The sequence below is a fragment of the Verticillium dahliae genome, genomic scaffold (genome assembly GCF_000150675.1).
Source record: "Verticillium dahliae VdLs.17 supercont1.3 genomic scaffold, whole genome shotgun sequence".
Classification (NCBI taxonomy): Eukaryota; Fungi; Ascomycota; class Sordariomycetes; order Glomerellales; family Plectosphaerellaceae; genus Verticillium; species Verticillium dahliae.
The window spans coordinates 2,117,138-2,136,182 of record NW_009276940.1 but is presented as its reverse complement, the minus strand read 5'-3'; the positions used below and the strand labels follow the sequence as shown (position 1 = coordinate 2,136,182).

Here is a 19,045-nt window from a genome sequence, read left to right as displayed (position 1 = left end):
AGGTCGAGGAGTGGCCGAGGCGAAGGTGGTGAGTGACCTTGCTTAACATGAGGTGGAGGGTCGGCGTGAGATCGGGGGGGGGGGGGGGCGACTCGGGGGGCCCGGGGCCAAGTCGGGGGGGCCGGGACCCAAGGAGTCCCAAAAAACCGAGCTGACCCACTTGCATGGACCCTGGCCATTGGCCTAGCCTGATATGTGCTGCTGCCTTTGTGCTTCCATTCCTTCTGTCTGAGGACGAAGCGCGTCGAATCGCCTGCGAGCCGGCGCATCAGATGTTGGAGCTCCTCCAGCATGGCTCAACGGGCTCTGCCTGAGAGGCGTCAGCCCGAATGGCTCCCCTCCAATGCCTTGACTGTACCTCGCCTTACCGCGTGAGCATGACCCTGAGACCATGATATGATGCATGCACATCACTCCCCTTCAATCCACACATCAACATCTTTACTGCAGACCAGACATCTTCAGACCTGCCCTGGGCGTCACGATGGGAAACAGAAGACAAGGTGCAGTCGAATCACGCGAGCGGAACAAAAGAAGCGCAAACGGGCAGATGCTCTGAGTGATTTGATCGCGATATTGTACAAAGACTCGAACCATTTGGTTCGATGCAAACTGTGCCCTTTCCCCCAAGATGCCCCAGGTTCATCCATATGGACGAAACCTCGCAGGTTCAAGAAGAACTTCGCAGGTTCAAGAAGAACCTCGGAGGTTCAAGAAGAACCTCAGAGTTCGAGAACAAGCTCTTCCTGAGGGGCAATCTCGTGGCACCTCATGTACCAAACGCCTGGAGCCAAACCTTGAGACCCAAGCAAGAAAGAAAATCAAATCCAGAGGTGACGTGAACCTCCTGCCACTGCCCTCCAACGCCGAAAGCTGAAAACTTGATACATCGAAAGGCTGATGGTCCTGCCTTTCTCCAATGTTCATGCTATTGCGAAAATCAATCCCCTGCCCGTTGCCGTTTTGGTCCGTTGAAAAGAAAAAGCAAGCTCAGATGCTGCGATCCTCAGCGGCGGCCTTGCGCTTAGCCTCCTCGTCTTCGGCGATGCGTTTCTGGCGCGCGGCCTCCTTCTCCTCCATTTGACGCTTTCGAAAGTTCGGACCCATCTGAAATTCCTCATCAAGGATTCTGTGGCCCTCATGGGCCGCTTTGAGCCACTTTTCGCACGTTTCAAGGTTGATCTGGAACATGAGCTGCTGTCTCTCGGCCTCGATGCGGTGGCGCACTTGACGCCACTTTGCACTGGCGAGATCCTCAATCTCCCGCTGCATGTGGGTCATGGCAGCGCGTTCTCTTTCATTGCGCTCTTTGCGCTGACGCTTCAGTTCTTCCTCCGCAGCGAGCTTGTCGTCCCGCTCTTTGCGTTTGCGGGCGCGCTCAGCAAGGAAGGCCTCATTATCCGCAAGGTAGCGCGCGCTGTGACCAAGGCCAGCACTTTCGGGAGCAAGGCCGGGAGTCTCGGTTATGACGGGCGGGGTCGTGTACCAGAGCAACTTGCCATTGTCGTTGTTGTACATGAGGCGGATCTCTTCGGGGATCGCGTCGTTGAGCTCATCCGGGAGAGTGAAAACTTCCGTGGCGGGCGCGGCGTTGTACGAATTCTGCTGCTGCTGCTGCTGCTGCGCAGGAACGTAAGGCTGCATCTGGATACCAGCAGTGGGGGCCATGGTGTTTCGGTTCGTGCCCATGGGCATGCGGTGGTCAGCGAAGCCTGAATTGGCCATGTGCGATGGCTGCATCTGAGGAACCTGAGCATGAGCCTGGGGCTGCACATTGAGTTGTCCCTGTTGAATGTGGGTCGCGGGCGAGTGTGGGTACGCAGGTGGATGCTGGCCTTGGCGTTGATTGTACTGCGGGCCCTGGAAGTTACCCTGAAAGCCATTCTGGTACTGGTCGGCTGCCATGTTGAGTCCTTGCGAGCGATGCATCGGAGCTTGCGGCATGTTATGCTGCTGCTGCTGGTACATCTGGCCAGCGTTCTGACCAGGCTGCTGCTGCTGCTGCGGCTGCCGGTAGTTGAGGTAAGGGCTCTGACCAGGCTGCTGCGGCTGCTGGCCCTGGGGATAGTGCGGAGCAGGCTGATGAGGACTCTGGTGATGAGCAACCGGAGACGCAGAAGTGAACTGATGCTGCTGAGGCTGCGCCTGTTGGGGCTGCGCCTGCGGCTGTCCGAGGTACTGGGGAACCAGAGGCGCCGGAGACGGCGAGGCGCCAGGGGGGGCCATGTGAAAGGGCGACGCTGGTGGCTGGGAACCGCGGAACGAGGAAGGTCTCCGTCCTGTGTTGGACAGAATTGGCTGAGCAGGCTGAGGTGGAGGTGTAGGCTGCGGTGGAGGTGATTCCTGTCAGAGTTTCAGCAGAGTAATCCCAAGGCAGGATTTCAGGCTGTGAAAGTGAAGTACAGTCGCCTCCCGTGTGTGTGACGTGAGGGTTGTGCAAGTTGTGTAAGATGGGGAGAACACCACTGACTTGAAAACAAGCAGAGAAGCAGGCGAAGAAGAGAAGTAGAAAAGAGGGATTGTGGGAAGAAGCAGGAAATAAATAGAAATGAAAACTCTGCCGTTGCCTGGATCTGGTATCCGTAGTGTCGGCTGTCATCGACTGTCCATCGCCATGATCACCTCAACCGCCGACTGGCAAGGAGAGAGGCGGAGCGCGTGTGGCTAGGCTACGGACTGTCCCGGAATCAAGCGGAGAACAACAGAAGAACTCAGGTAAACGGGAAGCTGCTGGCAAAAAAGAAAACTCTGCTCGACGCAAACGCTATCATATCCAACAAAAGCACGACCCAAGGGTAGCTTCTATCACATCCTGAACAATACGGTAAGGGAAGAACATTACTTACGTTGGACTCTCTAGGTCGACGATGGACAGCACCAATGACAGGCGGCATGTTCTTGTAGCCCCAAGTCGGCTTCGGCAGCGGATCAGTCGGCTTCGCATTCAGCCTGATGAGGTGCTTTATAGGGCTGGGGAACTTCTTCATCCGCAGGGGTTGAGGGAACGGATCAGAGACGTAGTCCTTCTCCCGGACTTCGTCTGGCACACAGCTCGACCATGTCTTGATCCGGGCAAATCGGCACTTCTCCTCGTTGTACCTCGACTCGCAGACATACACGCTCTTACCGGCAGGCAGCCCACGGGGGCGTCCTTTGAAGAAACGCGTCACGAACATGACAAAGCACCGATCAATGACCTCCTCGATGGCGTGGTCGCGGTATTGCGTCGACTTGGCGACCTCGTGCTCATAGAAGTGCTTGTCCTCGTGGTGCACGGTCTGCTCGGGGCGGTAGTACCAGCAGGCGTTGATCCAGCGCTGGCCCTTGGGGTCTTGCCAGAGCCGGAAGATCTGAGCAACGATGGGCTTGGTCAAATCATTTGTGTTGTTGATGTGAACCCAGTCGCCTGCACAGTCATTAGGTTTCTACTCTTCTTCTTCTTCTTCATGCCTTGGATCAGACTGGTCACTTACCAACTCTCCAGGTCTCACCGTTGTGCTGTACTTCGGCCAACGGCAACCTGCCGTCGTCAGCTCGGCAAAGGCTATCAGGCTTGGCTTTCTCCTGCTGTGCCAGCGAGCGGGCTTCCCTCTGGAGGTCAATGGCGGTCTGGTGAATATCGCTGTCGTCTTCGTTGAAGAGCTTGGCGTTCTCAAACATGAGGTCCAGGTCCTGGATAAGGTCGTCGACAGTGGCATATTTCTTGCGCTTGAACTTCTGGCGGATCATGTCGAGGGCAATGGGTTTCTGAATGGCGTCATAGTACTCGGGCAGTTCCTGCTTGTCAGGCAGCTTCTCAAAGGGTAGGATGCGCAGCTCGCCGGACTCGTCCTTGAATTTGCGCAATCCCTTGAGGACGGAATCTATCCGGACCTCAGCAGGTGTGAGCACCTTGGGCGGGCGGCCTCTCTTCTTGTGGTCTTCTTCCTCCCGGCTTGCGTCTGGGCGGCGGCCGATCTTCCGAGTCTTGCGACCACGACCAGTGTCGTCATCGTCGGAGTCGTCATCATCCTCTTCTTCTTCCTCTTCATCATCCTCTTCGTCCTCTTCGCCAGCGTTCTCGGAGGCTTCCTCTGCAGGAGGCAACTCGCCCAGGAAGGGGAACTCAACCTCGGCAGCGGTCAAGACGCCGGCTGTCACGAGCTTCTGCAGCTTCTGCTTGGCAACCTCGCGCAGTCTGACAGCAGCATGAAAGATTGGGGCGCTCGGAAGGTTATAAACCTGGGCGTTGTGACAGATGAGAGCTAGGTCTCGCACGAATTCGCTGGCGCTGGTGTACTCCTTCTTCTGGACTTTTTTCTATATGATGGTTTAGCAATTGGGGAGCGCCCCTCGGAAGGTATGAATCGGGGGTTTTTATTTTCTCATACCCTGATGCTGCTGAATGCCGTGGGCTCTTCAATGATCTGGAAATAGTCGGGCAGCGATCGCTTGTTAGGGATGCGCTGGAAGGGCGCGGCAAGTTCCTCTCCGCTGGAAGGGGCCCATTCAGTCAGCACGCGTGTGTCTGCTTTCAATGTTCTCGGGCGCGAGAGAGAGAACTTACTCTTCCTCGTATCTGCTCAGCTCGGACTCAAGCGTGCCGAGGACAGACAGCAGGTCTCCAGGCTCGTCAACATCTTGCTGGGAAGTATCGTCTTCGCCCTCGGCGTCGGCGTCGGCGTCGGCGTCGGCGTCGGCATCGGCCTCAGCGTCAGCTTCCCCGTCGGCGTCTTCTTCGTCGTGCTGATCCTTCATCTCGACGTCGTCTGCAGTATTGTCAGGGGTGTCGAGGTCCATGTCGTGGCCGTTGGTCTTGTCCTTGTCCTTGTCAAGCTTGGCCTCGATGGAATCGCGCACGTCGGTTGCGTTGCTGCGCGTGCCCGCCATGGCGTCGGGAGGCGAAAAGGATGTTGCCACCGAGGCAGTTGAAACGAACGAAAGCTCACCAGCAGATATACGTGAGCTATATCGTGGTCGCGACGTAGGGGGAGGCGGCGCTATGGACGATGTCGCAACGGTGCGAGAATCGAGGGTTGGGGTTCTGGTGGAAGGTGGGCAGGACCGTGACAGAGAGCAAGCGCGACGAGGATGCGACTGGGGCCAGCCACTTTCGCGCCGACGCCACAGTACCACAATACTGAAAAGCCACAGGTACCTGGAGCAGCCACAGCGAGGGTGTTCGGAATCAGTTGTTTTCCCTTGAGATCAAGAACACCTTGATCATGGAATGACGACAGTCGTTGCACTCGAGTTGTTGATGCTTATTCTATTTCACAGTCTTGGGAGTCTTACAATCGATGCCTGTGGTGAGAGTCTCCTCTTCTCACCCCGTTGTGCGACAAGCCAAGCCTCTGCCTTCAGCGAGCCTCCACAATACGATACGCCCTCCATGGCTATCTCTTGGCAATCAGATGCTTCAACGAGAAAACGGCCCTCCGTTCCCATTGAGTCTGCTTGCTGAACATGCTGAAAGCAATTTACTTTGTACAGCGAAATACCTTAGCAAGGCAGCACACACGTGCCAACAAGAACTCGTCCAGCCAACAGCACCCCTTCGGCCCAGGTTGCAGCGTGAGCGAGCTTGAGGACGATGGCCAAGGATCATGGAACCCCGGATTTGATCGGCGGCGACTAGCAACTCAGGGGTCCACTTGATTGATGTTCAGCAGATGCACCAGCATCCAAGCTTCGAGCTCCAAAACTGAGGGGCTGTTGGCGGCATCCCACTCCAAAGCTCCGGCTATAGTGGTGAAAATGCCCGATCCACTGCCAAGCAGACTATCAGTGGCAGTGACGGCAACCTTAGAGCCCTCGAATAACAGATAAAACGACCATGGAGCTCACTCATCGTGGGCTAAAAAAAGATATTCGTTTCCAAGTAGTGACCGCTGAACAAGGGAGCTCCAACCAGTAATCAAAAACACCAACTGACACTAGAAGCTTCGACCATCAGCTCACATCATTGCTTCCAGTACCCCCCTTCCGATCCACCGCCACCCTGCGACCCTTTACCACTGCCACAATACAACTCAAAGAACGCGGTACTACGAATAACTGCCGCTCACTCGCTCACTCGCTCACTCCACCGATTGTCATTACAACTACAAGCCAAACCAGCCATGAGAGCCAGATACAAAGGCCCCGGTGGCACTGGCGTCCTCTCCCTCAGTGATGACACAACCATCAGCCAGCTGTACAAGGAGGTTAGGGCCAAGACAGGTATCCCCGAGTTCACTCTCAAATACGGTTGGCCCCTGAAGACCCTCGAAAGTGACCAAATGGACAAGGCTGCCAAAGAACTCGGTCTTAACGGCGAAACTTTTACGATTGTTCCCACCGAAGCGACCCAGCCACCAGCAGCACCAGCAGCGATCGTGGCGCCATCGTCCTCACGCCCCGTCATTCCTGTCTCAGACGTCTCGCAACCACCGACACAGGGCCCTGAGAGTGTCAGTGTAGCATGGGCTGAGAGGGAGGGCACCCTACGTATGGTTAACCTCGATCCCCGCCGTTGCTGCTGCACTCAATCCTCACGGTTGTACTGACACTGCTCACACCAGTCCTCCGGGTCATGCCTGACGACAATAGCTGTCTATTCACAGCTTTTGGGGGTGCCCTGCCCCGACAGATCCCCGCCCCCGAGCTTCGCAAGATGGTCGCGGATCACATCCTCTCTCACCCGGACACGTACTCGGAGGCGATCCTCGCAACGCCCCCCTCCGCCTACGCGCGTGCCATTCAGGGTCGTGACCGCTGGGGTGGCGCCATTGAGCTAGGGATCTTCTCCGAGCTGTTCGACGTTGAGATTTGTACGTTTGACGTCAAAGGGCAGACCTTGTTGCGCTTCGGCGAAAACAAGGACACCCGCTGCCTCCTCGTCTACTCAGGCATTCACTACGACCGCGTCGCATTCAGCCCTTCAGAGCCTCCATACCATGAGTCTACGCTTCCTCCGGAGCTCGATCGTACGGTATGGCCCACAGACGACGCTGCTGTCCTCGAGAAGACGCAGCAGCTCGTGGCGCAGCTGCACGCGATGCATTACTACACCGATCCCGCGGAAATCCTACTCACCTGCGACGTCCCCGGCTGCCAGTGGATTGGCAGCGGCGAACGCGCCGGGAGAGAGCACGCTGAACGTACGGGCCACGTGGCACTTTCCGAGATCAAAGACAATGCTCTTCTGACATGTCAAACGGCCGGATGCGGATGGCTAGGTAGTGGTGAGGCGTCGGCGAAGAAACACACGAGCGACACGGGTCATGCCTCGCTCGCCGTCATTCCCGATGATTGAGCTTGTGCGGTGCAGGGTTGATCCATGGCGTGATACACAAGTTTAGATTCCGCACGTCTGTCTGAAGCGAAAACGATCTGATTGTATCTTTGAGCTTTCTGTACTCTGTGTGCAACAGCGGCCGCTGTCGTCGTTGTCAGAACTGCGATTATATACAATTATAAATGATACCTGCGAGTTGTGACTGTGCTCCCGAGTCTGCCATTCTTGATACCGTGTCTTCAATGCAAAGACACATCTTGAATTAAGCGGTCCCAGATTGCTTCTGGCTTGCTTCACCTCAAATTCATTCGGTGCGTGATTTCTGCCGCCTCCATCCATGTGGCTTTGATTTTTTCAAATCATCACCCGCATTCTCGCTCTCGCCATTTGGTAGACACGAAAACACAAAGCCTGGGAAACGCGCTGCTTTACATGGTAGGTAAGAGTAAATTTACACTCATCTGTATCATGCAATTTCCGCCTAGAATTTGATTCGCGGCCCGAGACCGTACATAGAACGCACGCCCTTACTGCTTATAAGTCAGACCACCACCAAAACTGTGCTCGCTATTCTTGCCGCCCGCCTCAACCTTGCCCTGGGTCTCGCCGCCGGAGAAAGCGCACTGCCCGAGGTCTCTCTTCTCCACGGCCCCGAGAGCCGGCGAGATGTCGAACTCGAATATGTCCATCGGCAGCCCGATCGTCGTGCAGGCGTTTGGAATGTCGACAATGCCAGCGACGTGTCCCTGGATGGGCGCGCACGACATGAGAAGGTACGCTTGGTAATCACTGTAACCGAACCGGCGAAGGTACTCGATGCAACCTATCCTGGTCAGCATTCTTTGTTCATCATTGGCAGGAGGCGAAGACACGAACGCAGGCTCGTCTGCCGGTAGGCGACGGTGACGTCCATGTAGTGCTGCTTCCCATGCTCGTCGACGGAGAAGCCCTCGAAGTAAATGTGTCGTCCTGGGCCGAACTGCGGCTCGACAGGTCCAGGGATGTAAATGGGCGACTTGAGGCCCAGTGTCGCCATGCCGTCGCGGATGACCTTGAAGTTGATCGTGATGACGCCAGCCATCTCAATGGCACCACAGAAGGAGATTTCTCCGTCACCCTCTAAACCACACCGTCAGATGGGCGTATCGAAAGAGATAAGGGGAGCGACACTCAACATACGCGAAAAGTGGAGGTCCCCCACGCTGAACTTTGCTCCGTCAACGTGAACGGGGAGGTACACCTTGCTTCCTCGACTGAGGTTTTTGATACTGCGGTCTGTCAGTTCGCTTCTACCTGTGCAGGAACGGAAAGACATACTCGCAGTTACCTCCATGCTCAGGCCGCCCCGGCACCGTCCTCGCTCCCTCTTCGCCGACCTTCTTGCTCGTCGCCTCGTCCGCACTTCCAGCGTGCGCACTCTGCGGCTCCGGTGGCAATGCGACTTTGCGCTCGAGCTTGTTGGCCGCGATGAGCTCACCCTCGCGCTTGTTCCACATCGACAGCACCTCCGCCGAAGGGGCGCAGCCTAGGATTCCTGGATGGATGAGGCCCGCAAACTTGACGCCGGGAATATGACGAGACGTGCAGTATATGCCTTCAAAGTCCCAGATGGCTTTTGCGCTGCTCTGTGTTAGTGAACCCGCTCCGAGTCAGCAGACCAGGCGAGGACCCACGCGGATGGATAGATCTCATCGAGGAAACCGCCGCCGTTGTTTCGATCAAAGACGCCAGTAAACCCCCATGGCTGATCTTGGAAGGGTTGGACATCCATAATCTCTACAAGGAGAAGATCGCCTGGCTTGGCACCTTCAACGTCAAAGGGACCTGAGAGGTAATGAACCTTCGTCAAGTCGACGTTGAGAACATCGTCGGCGGAATCGTTGTTGCCAATCTGGCCGCCTGTCCTGAGAAAGTCAGCGTAGGTATGTAACGGTTGAGTGACCTAGTGCACATACCAGTCCACGCATTCAATCTTGACCGTCTCGCCGTCCTTGATGGCGCCGGCAGAGGGAACTGGATCGTTAGTCAACCTCGAAACTACCCAAGCATAGGTGCTGGGGTATACGCACTGTCGGGATGCCATCTGTTCTGAGCCAGAAGTTAATGTGTAGCCGGTGAAATGGGCAGCAGATGACTTACATGGAGGGCAGGCTGTTCGGCAGCAGGCGTGTCAAAGCTTACCTTGTTCACAGTCCGAATGCCCGTCTTGCCCATGGTATTCCCAAGTCAAAAGCTAACGACTAAATGGCGATAATGTGTTGAGTCTTGTGTACAATATACTTCGATGTAAATTACTGTCCGGATGAAGCTCGAGAGGTCATACATGAAATCATCACGCTGGCTTTCCCTGGTATAAGTAGGCGTCTATGATTACCCCGCCCTTGGCAAGCTATGGACTCCCATCACATCGTGCGCGCATCGATTAAGGCCAGTGAGCCAATGTACACTAGGTCTACGGATTTTCGGGGGTTGCGCGGAGCTGTCCTAGAGCTCCTGAGCTGTAGTGGGCATAGCATGGGAGCTTATCAGAAGCTCCCATTCACCCCGCACGATCTCGCCGCCGGCGACACCCCAACCCCTGTCGGTGATTCGTCGCGGTGACTTCACTCTGCATGAGCGAACGCTCTCCCTATCGGCCGCGAAACGTAATTGGAATCAGCAGAAGCGCCACCTGATGTTCGCTTCTGGTCATGGTGGTTATGAAGAAGCCGACCTTCCGTGCTTCTCTCGAAATCCGCTGGAAGCCGTCTGTATGTACAGTACTCCAAGATGAACTTTGCAACACCCCCCTATAATACTACTCCAGCTTCGGACTCGGCGGTCGGATCTTCTCCGATGAAAGAGAGGGGCACTCAGTGGCTGGCTTTCTCTACAGATGGGATCGGTATGTCACTCTGGGCCTGCCCACTATTTTGCTTGGACCGATGGTGCATGGAATCCAGGTTGGACAACTCCAAGCTCAGGAATTCGTGCTTATTCGTCCAAGTCTGCTGACTGGCTGCAAAGCCAGCAGACTCGCTGTACGGCGGGGGAGGGTCGGTGACCTTGGTGACGAGGTAGGCCGCCGAGGCCTCGGCAATGCCGTAGACGAGAACTCCGACAAGAGGTATCCTGATGAGCGTATAAAATCCCAACGCAAAACCGAAGAGCAAGCCCTCGCGGTCGTGGAACCACTTGCGCTTCTGATCCTTGGTGAAGTGCACTCGTGAGAAGTACGGCTCAAGCAGCTCGCGCATCAGGGTTCGCGACGAGAAGTAGCTCTGCAGGAAAATCACGAGATAGCGTCTCGGTAGGAAAATGCCGGTCCCGAAGATGATGGATGCTGGTCCCATGCCGACTGCCTTGTTGAACGTGTAGAAACTGGCGGCTGGCAGAACAAAGCGACCAACATAAGGCACATATGATAAGGCGAAGATGGCTAGAGAGATGCCGCCTTTGCGAGCGAATCGCATGAAGAACATCGATAGCGCTTCGGCCGTGCTCGTACTATGGGTGCTCCCGTCTTTAACCTTGTAGCCTTTGAGGTTCGGGTAATACATGTCGCGTAGATTGTCGGGGTTCTCGTGCTTGTGTTTCTGAACGTACGTCAGATCGACCCATTGGAGCGAATCCATGAACCTGTCCAGTTAGCATCGAATCACTAGGAAGTCGCACTTCAACCTACAGGTTATCGAGTGTTGGCGTGACGTAGCGCATGAGGGTCATGAGGAAGAACGGTACTTGGAGGACGTATTCCTCGAGAAAGTCCAGCCCTTCCACGATCTGATTGTCCCAGGTCACCTGTTCAAGGTTCATTACGAAAGAAAGAAACCATAGCAGAACCCGAACACCGATAATCTGGGAGGCTTGTCGTCAGCTTTTACAGAAGACTTCCTCGGACACGACGGAGCAGCCCTACGGGAATGGAAACAATGAGGCGGATGGCCAGGCCTGCGACGACAGCAGCAGCAGCCTGTTTATAGTGATCGGAGGTAAATATACCGGGATTCTGAAGCGCTCGGTGGGCTGTTGCGCGAAGCGTGTCAGCAACCGGCGACGACCAAGCATGTGGTGATGGACGGTTTCATGGGCTCACCTCCAACAAAGGTCAACTGGGCACCCCTCAAGACGGAATTGAGGCCGAAATGGGAGACATCGAATTGCTGCTTGAGCTTCTCCTTATCGACGTGCAGCTTCTCTTTCAGTTGATCGGGCTCCATGATGGCGAATGTAGCTTCTATGGCAAAGAGCTAGGGTTGCGTGCACTTGGAGATCCCAAGATGCAACACCGAGTTGGAAAGTCCTGGCAGCCCACCACTGGCAATGACGACACCAGCACACGAGCAGCCGCCAGTCAGCCGCCAGTCAGCCGCCAAACGTGGGAGCTGGGGGGCTTATCTCACAACGCTATCAATGGGGACTACTCTTATCAGGGTTAGGTAGTGCGACATTCCCTGTAACATGTCTGTCCATTGACCCTTTGCCCGGCGACCCTCTTCGACATTCTTCGCTTTAAATAAGGTGCCGGAGGACAAAGCTCGCACAATGGCCGTTTCTCACAACGAAACCTAGGTACCTGACGTGGCCAGTCTGAAAGAAGGGAAAGCGCTCTTGGGACTCGGAAGACTTTAACAAGGCAGACAGACCATGATCAATTCCTTAAATCCTTGGGGACCTATGGACTTTATGCGCATACACTCTTATGCATATAAACAGAAGAACGGCTACCACTCGGGATGCTCCGCAAGAGCGCTCAACAGGGAGACGCATCCATCCCTGGCAGGCATCGACCCGCACCCGTCTTCACCAGAAGCGCGAACCCCCCGTCGCGTGTCCAAGCTCCCTCTTGCCCGAGGGTCCAACTCCCAGCCCCAGACTTGCTTCTCCCAGTGCCTCTTCCCCATTGGAAATCTTCCAATTTCACCATATCCATCAACCTCTCGTGGCGCCATTGGACGTTTCCCGTCTCTGTGCCCGTCAGTGAGACACGCCCGCTGGAAACAGAGTGGCAATTAATCGCCTCAGCGACAGCTAGGTGGTCACTGAATTCCTCAGACTCACCCCTGGAACGCCATCGTCGAAACACTGAAAGGTGGGACGAACAAGACAAGAGGGGGGAGACAGCGAACTACGACTGCGCCAGAAAGTGTCACTTCCGTCTATCCCATGACACCGCAGATTTGCCATGTCTGCAAGCACACGACCGACATGATCAAGTTCACGACCGCATTTTGACAACAGCATCAGTACGCCCCTCCCTTGGCGAATCGCTCCCGTGGATGACCGACATTGTCATGGATCCCTCGCGATCAACCTTTCCAGCGCCCCGGCGGGTTATGACAGCACCCCAGGGTTCTGTCTGCAGCCCTTCTTCATCGTCTCAATCGGCCCCGGGTCTTGTCGAAACCCTCTACAACCATCCCAATGTCAAGATCATCGCCTTTACAGCCTCGGGGCGAAACAGGGCGAGGAGTCCTGGCCGTGCGCCACCCGACGAGGAGCCCGGCTCGTTGGCATCATCATCGCAGCTTGAGCGTACCATTGCAGTCGGTCAGTCGGGTCAGACTTTGGGATGACCCTTTCAATATACTGATTATCTTCCAGGCCCATTTCGGATCTACCGAGCACCCGGCTCCGTGGCATTTCTGAATTGCGGTTCAGCGCTGCAACCGATTCTACCGAAGAGCCAATGTTGGTGCATCGACGAAGTGTCCAACAAGTTCGTTCTTCAAATCCGTCGACCGCAATACTGGAGGATAGAGGTTCCGGTGTCGGATCCTGAAGAGAAGGAGTTGGCCCACGCGTTACGAGGCGTTTTCGATCAGATCTTACAGTTCGAAAAGACAGCGTGCCCGTTCAAGCGATCGTTCACCATAGCGCTCCCTGAGAAGCCGAAAACGCCCATCAAGAAGCGGCCCTGGACTCCGGTCCGCAGATCCATCACACCCACCGCCATGACCATCGTCGAGGCGACGACAACGCCCCCAGCTAGGACTACGAGGCGCAAGAGCGAGTCGCCTGCCGCACGGCAACTGAAAGCCAGCATGAAAGCCGCTTTCACAGCGGACGAAGATTCCACATCTCGAAGCGAAGTTGTCTCAGACACTGTTGTGCAGCGCACGAATGTTCAAGCACCGGAGACCCAAGCACCAGAGACCCAAACGCCAGAGACCCAAGCACCAGAGACCCAAGCACCAGAGACCCAAGCACCAGAGACCCAAACACCAGAAGTCCAAGTGCCAGATGCCCGAGGAGTACCCCCTGTCAGCTCTGTCCCCGAAGATGGCATGTCTACGCAGACAGAGGATATCACCCAGGATGCGAAGCAACCAAACGACGCAAGCGGCCGAAACACCGCGGATGAGACGGAGAATAGAGAAAAAGACGTGATACCCGTCACAGATGAAATATCTGTTGTTGAACAACCTGAATCGGACCACAACACTCTCGAGATCCTACCTGGAACGCCTGCATGCGAGCCGGACGTAGTCATTTTAGCAACAACAAACGACGTGAACGATGGTGCCCGAGTCAGGACAGAAGCAACGGAGGCCGAGCTGAACCAGGAGATTCCGCCGGAAACAGGCGTTCCCCCCGCACCAATGCAGGCTCAACCCTTGAGCGAGGTTCGCGACATCTCTACACCACAGAGCAATAACCCACCGACTCTATTGCCTGTGCAAGGAGCGGAGGAAGTATGTGAAGAGCTGCCGCCGCTGACAGCTATTCGGAGAGAAGAGACGTTCAGTGTTCCTCCCGAATTGTCAACACCTGAAACGGCCGTCGAGTTGACGCCGCGGCAGACAAATACAACCGCTCGACCTGACATTCACGACTTCCTTCGTGCATACGAGCAGAAGGCGGCGGCAGAAGCCCCAAAAAACGCAGACGTCGAGCCCAGCGTTGTCGAGGAAGATGTTCAACTCCCAACAGCCGCTGATGACGACATTAAATCTACGGCCAGTGGAGAAAGCGGAACAGAGACAGTCGGGACGGAGCCAACTAGTGCAGAGGTGCTGGAGGGGAGTGGTGTCGTAGGTGCTCGGCGGAAGAAGTTGCGCGGGTTCCGCGCAGGTCGCTCTCTTGCCGTTCCACCACAACTCACGCTCATCACATCGCCCCCTTCCAAGTCTGCCGCTTCGAAGCAATCTCCTACTCGGCTGCCCGAGGACGCAAAGGGTCAGATCTCACCAGCTGGGTCGTCTGACTCTTTCCATAGCGTACAATCATGGCAATCTCCCCTCTCCTCTCCCGGATCGCAGCCGAAGACACCCTCAACGTTTCCGTACCCGCACGACAACATCTTAATGCCCATGAGGATGTCTCAGTATCGCGATATCTCGGACTTGACTGTGACGCCAGACACCAAGAGAACATGGGATGCAGCGTCTTTTGGGACCAACGAGAGCTCTCAAGAGAGCGCAGCGACTGCCCCAGACATGACATCCGAGATGGCTGAGCAGGCTGGCAAGGACTCATCCGCGGATAGCGAAGCAAAGTCGACCGCAGTGGCACGCCGTAGACCCAGTATTCGCCACCGGGCGACGGCAAGCAGCATTTCGGTCAGCCGAGCGCTCTCACCCCTTCCGCCAGCTGCCAACCTGTTCTCCCCGACGGCAACTTCAATGAGGCGGCTGCCCACACGCAGCCGGCTCGATATCGTTCGACGGGTACCCATGGCGATAGTCGCCAAGACATGTGAGATCCTGCTGAGCCCGCCTAGCCATCTTATGAACCTGATGCTGCGGGTGGCGGCACGGATCGCGGCCGGCGAATGGCGTGGCATGATGTTTGGTTATGGAGAGTCCGGGGAGACGATCCCCGTGCAGTGGGACTACTCGGACGGCGAACTCAGCGACTGGGGTGACGACGATGACTTCTACATGAGCCAGACAGAGGGCTCACGGGCCCCGAGCGTAGCTGACCAGCGGGAAGCTCGAGACCGAACGGCTCGCGGCTGGGAGGTCGACTGAGGCTTGCTGGTAGATTCCGACGCTGGCACAATCTCTGCTTTTTTTGTACATCACTTGTTTATTATTGGCGAACCCCCCGTGTTCATAGGATGCCGGCGTTAGGCATGTCGGATTGGATTTTTGGGGCGAACACAACGACCGGATCTCGAACTTTGATTGAGAGTTTCTCTTTTCGAACTGGCGTCGAAGTTGAATCATATGAACAACACACCAGGATATCAGAAGGGGGAGTTTTACTGTACGTTAATACTGGGCAGGTGCGAGGACACATCAATGATTGCAAGGCACACACGGCCTTTGATGACAGGCACGCATCAAAAGCCCCCAAAAATGAAGGATGATATGCCAAAGTGCCTCGTGGGGATGTGTATGGCGAAACAAACGGTCACCAATCTGTCGTGCCGATCTCCGATATGAGCATGTCACGAGGCATGACGTGTCGAGCACGATAGTCGGGCGTGCCGCTGGACGAGTCCCCCGGCACCCTTGCTCGGCGCACGATAGCCCACTTACCATGATCGCGGGACTCACGAGGGCACAGGTTGTTGCAGTTTCCCAAACAGGCAAACGAGTGTGGCAGCGTCGAGGCTAGGGATTCGCTGTGATGCCCACTTGGTGGTGGCTTGCCACGCCTGGTCTGAGACTGTCGTATTGTACGAGGGATGCGATTGGTCAGGTGGGTGGTGAGGTTCAAAGTCACGACACGACCAAAGCGACGGATCAAAGGTTTGGGATATAAGTAGGACGATGAAGATGGGAAAATGAGGATGGGGACTGTATTCTAATTGAGTTGTTTATTCGATGATCTGCTATACAACCTACGCATCACCACATGGTTTCGTACGAGGCCTCTATAGATCGAAATACGTTGGCCAACACGACTACCAGCATCTGATCCCAACCATATTGCGACAATGAGTGACGGCCGCTACGGTACGTGTCGTCATGAGATAAAGTCAAACCCACGCCTTGCAGAACTGACACAGCCAGTCGAGGGGAGCTACTACTTCTTCGCCCCCAACAAGGGGGCCGCCATTTTCTTCACGATTGCCTTTGCAACTTCATGCATGCTGCATTTGTGGCAATGCTAGTAAGTTACTGCGCCGCCGGAACGAGTATCTTCTCATCTGACCTGCCAGTCACTACAAGTTCTTCAAGGTGACGGGCCTCTTCGTCTTCTGCAACCTCCTCTTCGTCGCCGGCTTCGCTCTGCGCATCTACGGAGCCTGGCACTATGACAACCTTGCCCCTTTTATCGCGAGCATATGTCTCGTCTACGCCAGCCCGTACGTCAAAAAAATCATGTTGAACTCTTTCGCTCTTTCTCCTTGTGAGCGATACTGATTGGGCAGGCCCCTCCTCGAACTAGCAAACTACCACATCCTCGGGCGCATCTTGTATTACGTGCCGTACCACTCCCCGCTCCACCCAGGCCGCGTGCTCTCGACGTTTGCGTTCCTCTCGGGGCTCATAGAGATGCTCAACGGCTGGGGCGCGAGCTACACGGCCAATGTTGACCTCCCCGGCGCCTCGCAGGCGACGGGCCACGCACTCATGAAGACGTCGCTCGTGCTGCAGCTCGTCGTGGCCGGCCTCTTCCTCACCCTGGCCGTCGTGTTTCACCGCCGGTGCGTTGCCGCGGGCCTCGGCGGCGCGCGGCAGATCAAGAGTCCGCTGCGGACGCTGTACGTCAGCGTCGGGCTCATCACGGCGCGGACTGTGTTCCGGCTCGTCGAACACTTTGGATTCGAGGGGATCCAGTGGGAAGGGCTGGATCCGGCGGACGTGCCGGCCGTCATTCGGTACGAGTGGTTCTTCTACGTCTTCGAGGCGTCCCTGATGCTGGGGAACACGTTCATGTGGAACTGGAGGCATCCGAGGAGGTACCTGCCGGCCAAGTGCAACGTGTATCTGGCACGGGACGGCGTCACCGAGGTCGAGGGTCCAGGATGGAAAGACGACAGGGTGTGGCTGCTGACAGTCATCGACCCATTCGATGTGGGGGGATGCCTCAGGGGTAGGCATGCCCAGGACAAGTTCTGGGAGAGGGATGGCATCGAGGGGGTCCGGCAAACCAAGGGGTCTGTGTAGTTCCGGCAGGCGCGCCATCTGAACCGTCGGGACGACCGGCGGCATGTGAACTTACTCGCGACAGACGGATGCCAAGACGTCGACAATTGGCTCCCAAAAGGGAAGCCAATTCCCAGTCCAGCCATGTTGCCACGGATGCTGCCACTGCTTCGGCGTCGCGAGTGAAGAAGATGGGCTCCCGAAGCAGGAGGCGAAGGATCAGATTGCTTCTGGAGTAATCTGTGGAAGGATTTTATCAAGAGGAGCCCCGAAATAGAAGCGCAACTATCATGTGTATCGGCGGACTAGCGTGCAGACAAAGATTCATGTCGGTGACGAGACCTGCGTTCGGTCCCGATCAAGCTATTCGAGGTAGAGCCACTTGAGGAGATGGTCGCGTGAACGATATGGCTGAGGCTTGGGCCGAGGCGAGAAGGAAGGAATCCAAGTTTGTCCTCCACGACCCATGACGTCTGGCATTTAGATGAGGAACCATAGGGAGTTTGCAGATTCGTGATTTTTTTGATGATCATGGCGAGCCAGAGCAAGGGCTCAGAACAGCGAGAATGGCGCCACATCTGAATGACACCATTTCCAGGTGCGCCGTGACATCGTGCTCATGCTGATTTCTTTTTGGTGTGAGGAAAGAAAAAAATTGTACACAGTCAATAGATAAGCGTTTGGATCGACTAAAACGGAAACAATCAGCTTGGTGGATAGTCGGTCTGAAGATGGTCAAGGGGACCACGGGAGCTGCTGGTGATGCTGGTACTGCTGGTACTGCTTTACATCGTCACCAGCGAGGGAAAATAAGTGGATGGATGGATGGATCCCTGCCGTAGGTCGAGGCAGTCGCAGGCCCCTCCAACGTTAGCGAGGTAGATCACGGCCAAAAATAGGCACGAGCAAGCCACAGTCCCGCCTTCCAACGCTTACCTTAGCTAAGGGGGGAGGTGGCGTTTGTGCGCGGATCCGCCACCTCCTCCGATGTAGCATCCAGGCAGGCAGGTGCATCCAGGTACAGCACCTACAGCCGGCTAGGTGCAACATAATTACTTTCACCCTCTGAGCGTCCTGCCCCCCCCATGACCCTCTCCCTGACAGCACTGCAATCGCCCACCAAGCTTGGCGCCTTGGGATATGGGACTGCTACCAGAAACCTGTCATGGTAGCGTCCCCCAAGAGCATGCCGAGCATGGCATTGCTGCTGAGCTTCTTCCTTGCTACCTTCAGTGTTGTTTGAGTAGCCCCGAAAAGGGCACGATAAGTCTGCGTCAGCCAAGTATAGGTCCAGTGTGTATTGGACCGAGCTGCCCAGTACTATGAAGATCAATGAATTGATGCTCCATGGTTGTCCAACACAGGATGAACAAGCGCCGGGGATTGCATGTGAGCAGCACCTACGGGATCGAGAAAACCCAACAGCAACAACAGCAGCAGCGTTCAGCCTCATAACGCTCGAAACCCCTCTTTGTCAGTAGAGTTGGCAGGTACCAAGACCTGTTTCGAAGGGCAGGAGACAAAGAAGACAGGGGTTTCCTTCCGTAACAGCAGCTCCAAGCATCTAACAGATCCCTGTCATACTTGTCCTCTCGCTGCTGCCCATCGCTGCTGCCCCTCGCTGTTGCCCCTCATCAAGTTTACCTCGTTGACATTGACAATGTTACCCCCACCACCACCACCACCACCACCACCACCACAACTTGGTGAGCCCTTCACGACTACTGCGACCGTGCATCGACTACCTCTCCTCGCCGTCTTCTGC

General features: G+C 55.9%; 6 protein-coding genes across 6 annotated transcripts; 3 read left to right on the top strand and 3 right to left on the bottom strand.

The window, feature by feature from the left end:
* Positions 1 to 990: 990 nt before the first annotated feature.
* On the bottom strand, positions 991 to 4,869 carry VDAG_02319 (chromatin structure-remodeling complex protein RSC1; the record flags this gene model as incomplete). The annotated part of the gene is made up of 5 exons (XM_009658348.1): positions 991 to 2,343; positions 2,847 to 3,406; positions 3,474 to 4,299; positions 4,371 to 4,473; positions 4,547 to 4,869. 5 exons carry the CDS (start codon positions 4,867 to 4,869, stop codon positions 991 to 993), a joined length of 3,165 nt encoding a protein of 1,054 aa, XP_009656643.1.
* Positions 4,870 to 6,260: 1,391 nt separating this feature from the next.
* VDAG_02318 (ubiquitin thioesterase OTU1) lies at positions 6,261 to 7,276 on the top strand (the record flags this gene model as incomplete). The annotated part of the gene is made up of 2 exons (XM_009658347.1): positions 6,261 to 6,468; positions 6,585 to 7,276. The coding sequence occupies 2 exons, from the start codon at positions 6,261 to 6,263 to the stop codon at positions 7,274 to 7,276; spliced, it is 900 nt and encodes a 299-aa protein (XP_009656642.1).
* A 413-nt stretch (positions 7,277 to 7,689) lies between these two features.
* On the bottom strand, positions 7,690 to 9,472 carry VDAG_02317 (formamidase; the record flags this gene model as incomplete). Its single annotated transcript, XM_009658346.1, has 7 exons — positions 7,690 to 8,081; positions 8,135 to 8,377; positions 8,438 to 8,526; positions 8,576 to 8,878; positions 8,932 to 9,162; positions 9,214 to 9,341; positions 9,398 to 9,472. 7 exons carry the CDS (start codon positions 9,470 to 9,472, stop codon positions 7,786 to 7,788), a joined length of 1,365 nt encoding a protein of 454 aa, XP_009656641.1. The 3' UTR covers positions 7,690 to 7,785.
* Positions 9,473 to 9,610: 138 nt separating this feature from the next.
* VDAG_02316 (transmembrane protein UsgS) lies at positions 9,611 to 11,521 on the bottom strand. Its single transcript, XM_009658345.1, has 4 exons — positions 11,334 to 11,521; positions 11,157 to 11,263; positions 10,923 to 11,095; positions 9,611 to 10,876 (listed from the first exon to the last, which is right to left on the bottom strand). The coding sequence occupies exons 1-4, from the start codon at positions 11,455 to 11,457 to the stop codon at positions 10,111 to 10,113; spliced, it is 1,170 nt and encodes a 389-aa protein (XP_009656640.1). The 5' UTR covers positions 11,458 to 11,521; the 3' UTR covers positions 9,611 to 10,110.
* Positions 11,522 to 12,531: 1,010 nt separating this feature from the next.
* On the top strand, positions 12,532 to 15,210 carry VDAG_02315 (uncharacterized protein; the record flags this gene model as incomplete). Its single annotated transcript, XM_009658344.1, has 3 exons — positions 12,532 to 12,787; positions 12,899 to 13,932; positions 14,041 to 15,210. The coding sequence occupies 3 exons, from the start codon at positions 12,532 to 12,534 to the stop codon at positions 15,208 to 15,210; spliced, it is 2,460 nt and encodes an 819-aa protein (XP_009656639.1).
* A 914-nt stretch (positions 15,211 to 16,124) lies between these two features.
* VDAG_02314 (uncharacterized protein) lies at positions 16,125 to 17,301 on the top strand (the record flags this gene model as incomplete). The annotated part of the gene is made up of 4 exons (XM_009658343.1): positions 16,125 to 16,143; positions 16,201 to 16,300; positions 16,350 to 16,496; positions 16,563 to 17,301. 4 exons carry the CDS (start codon positions 16,125 to 16,127, stop codon positions 17,299 to 17,301), a joined length of 1,005 nt encoding a protein of 334 aa, XP_009656638.1.
* Between the last annotated feature and the right edge of the window lie 1,744 nt (positions 17,302 to 19,045).

Excerpts from the sequence above, each read along its gene's own strand:
- VDAG_02316 (XM_009658345.1), bottom strand. The coding sequence starts at position 11,457 with ATGGAGCCCGATCAACTGAAAGAGAAGCTGCACGTCGATAAGGAGAAG. Across the intron at positions 11,096-11,156 it reads GCCTCATTGTTTCCATTCCC|ATTATCGGTGTTCGGGTTCT; the intron begins GTAGGGCTGCTC and ends CAAGCCTCCCAG. Across the intron at positions 10,877-10,922 it reads ACGCCAACACTCGATAACCT|GTTCATGGATTCGCTCCAAT; the intron begins GTAGGTTGAAGT and ends CTAACTGGACAG.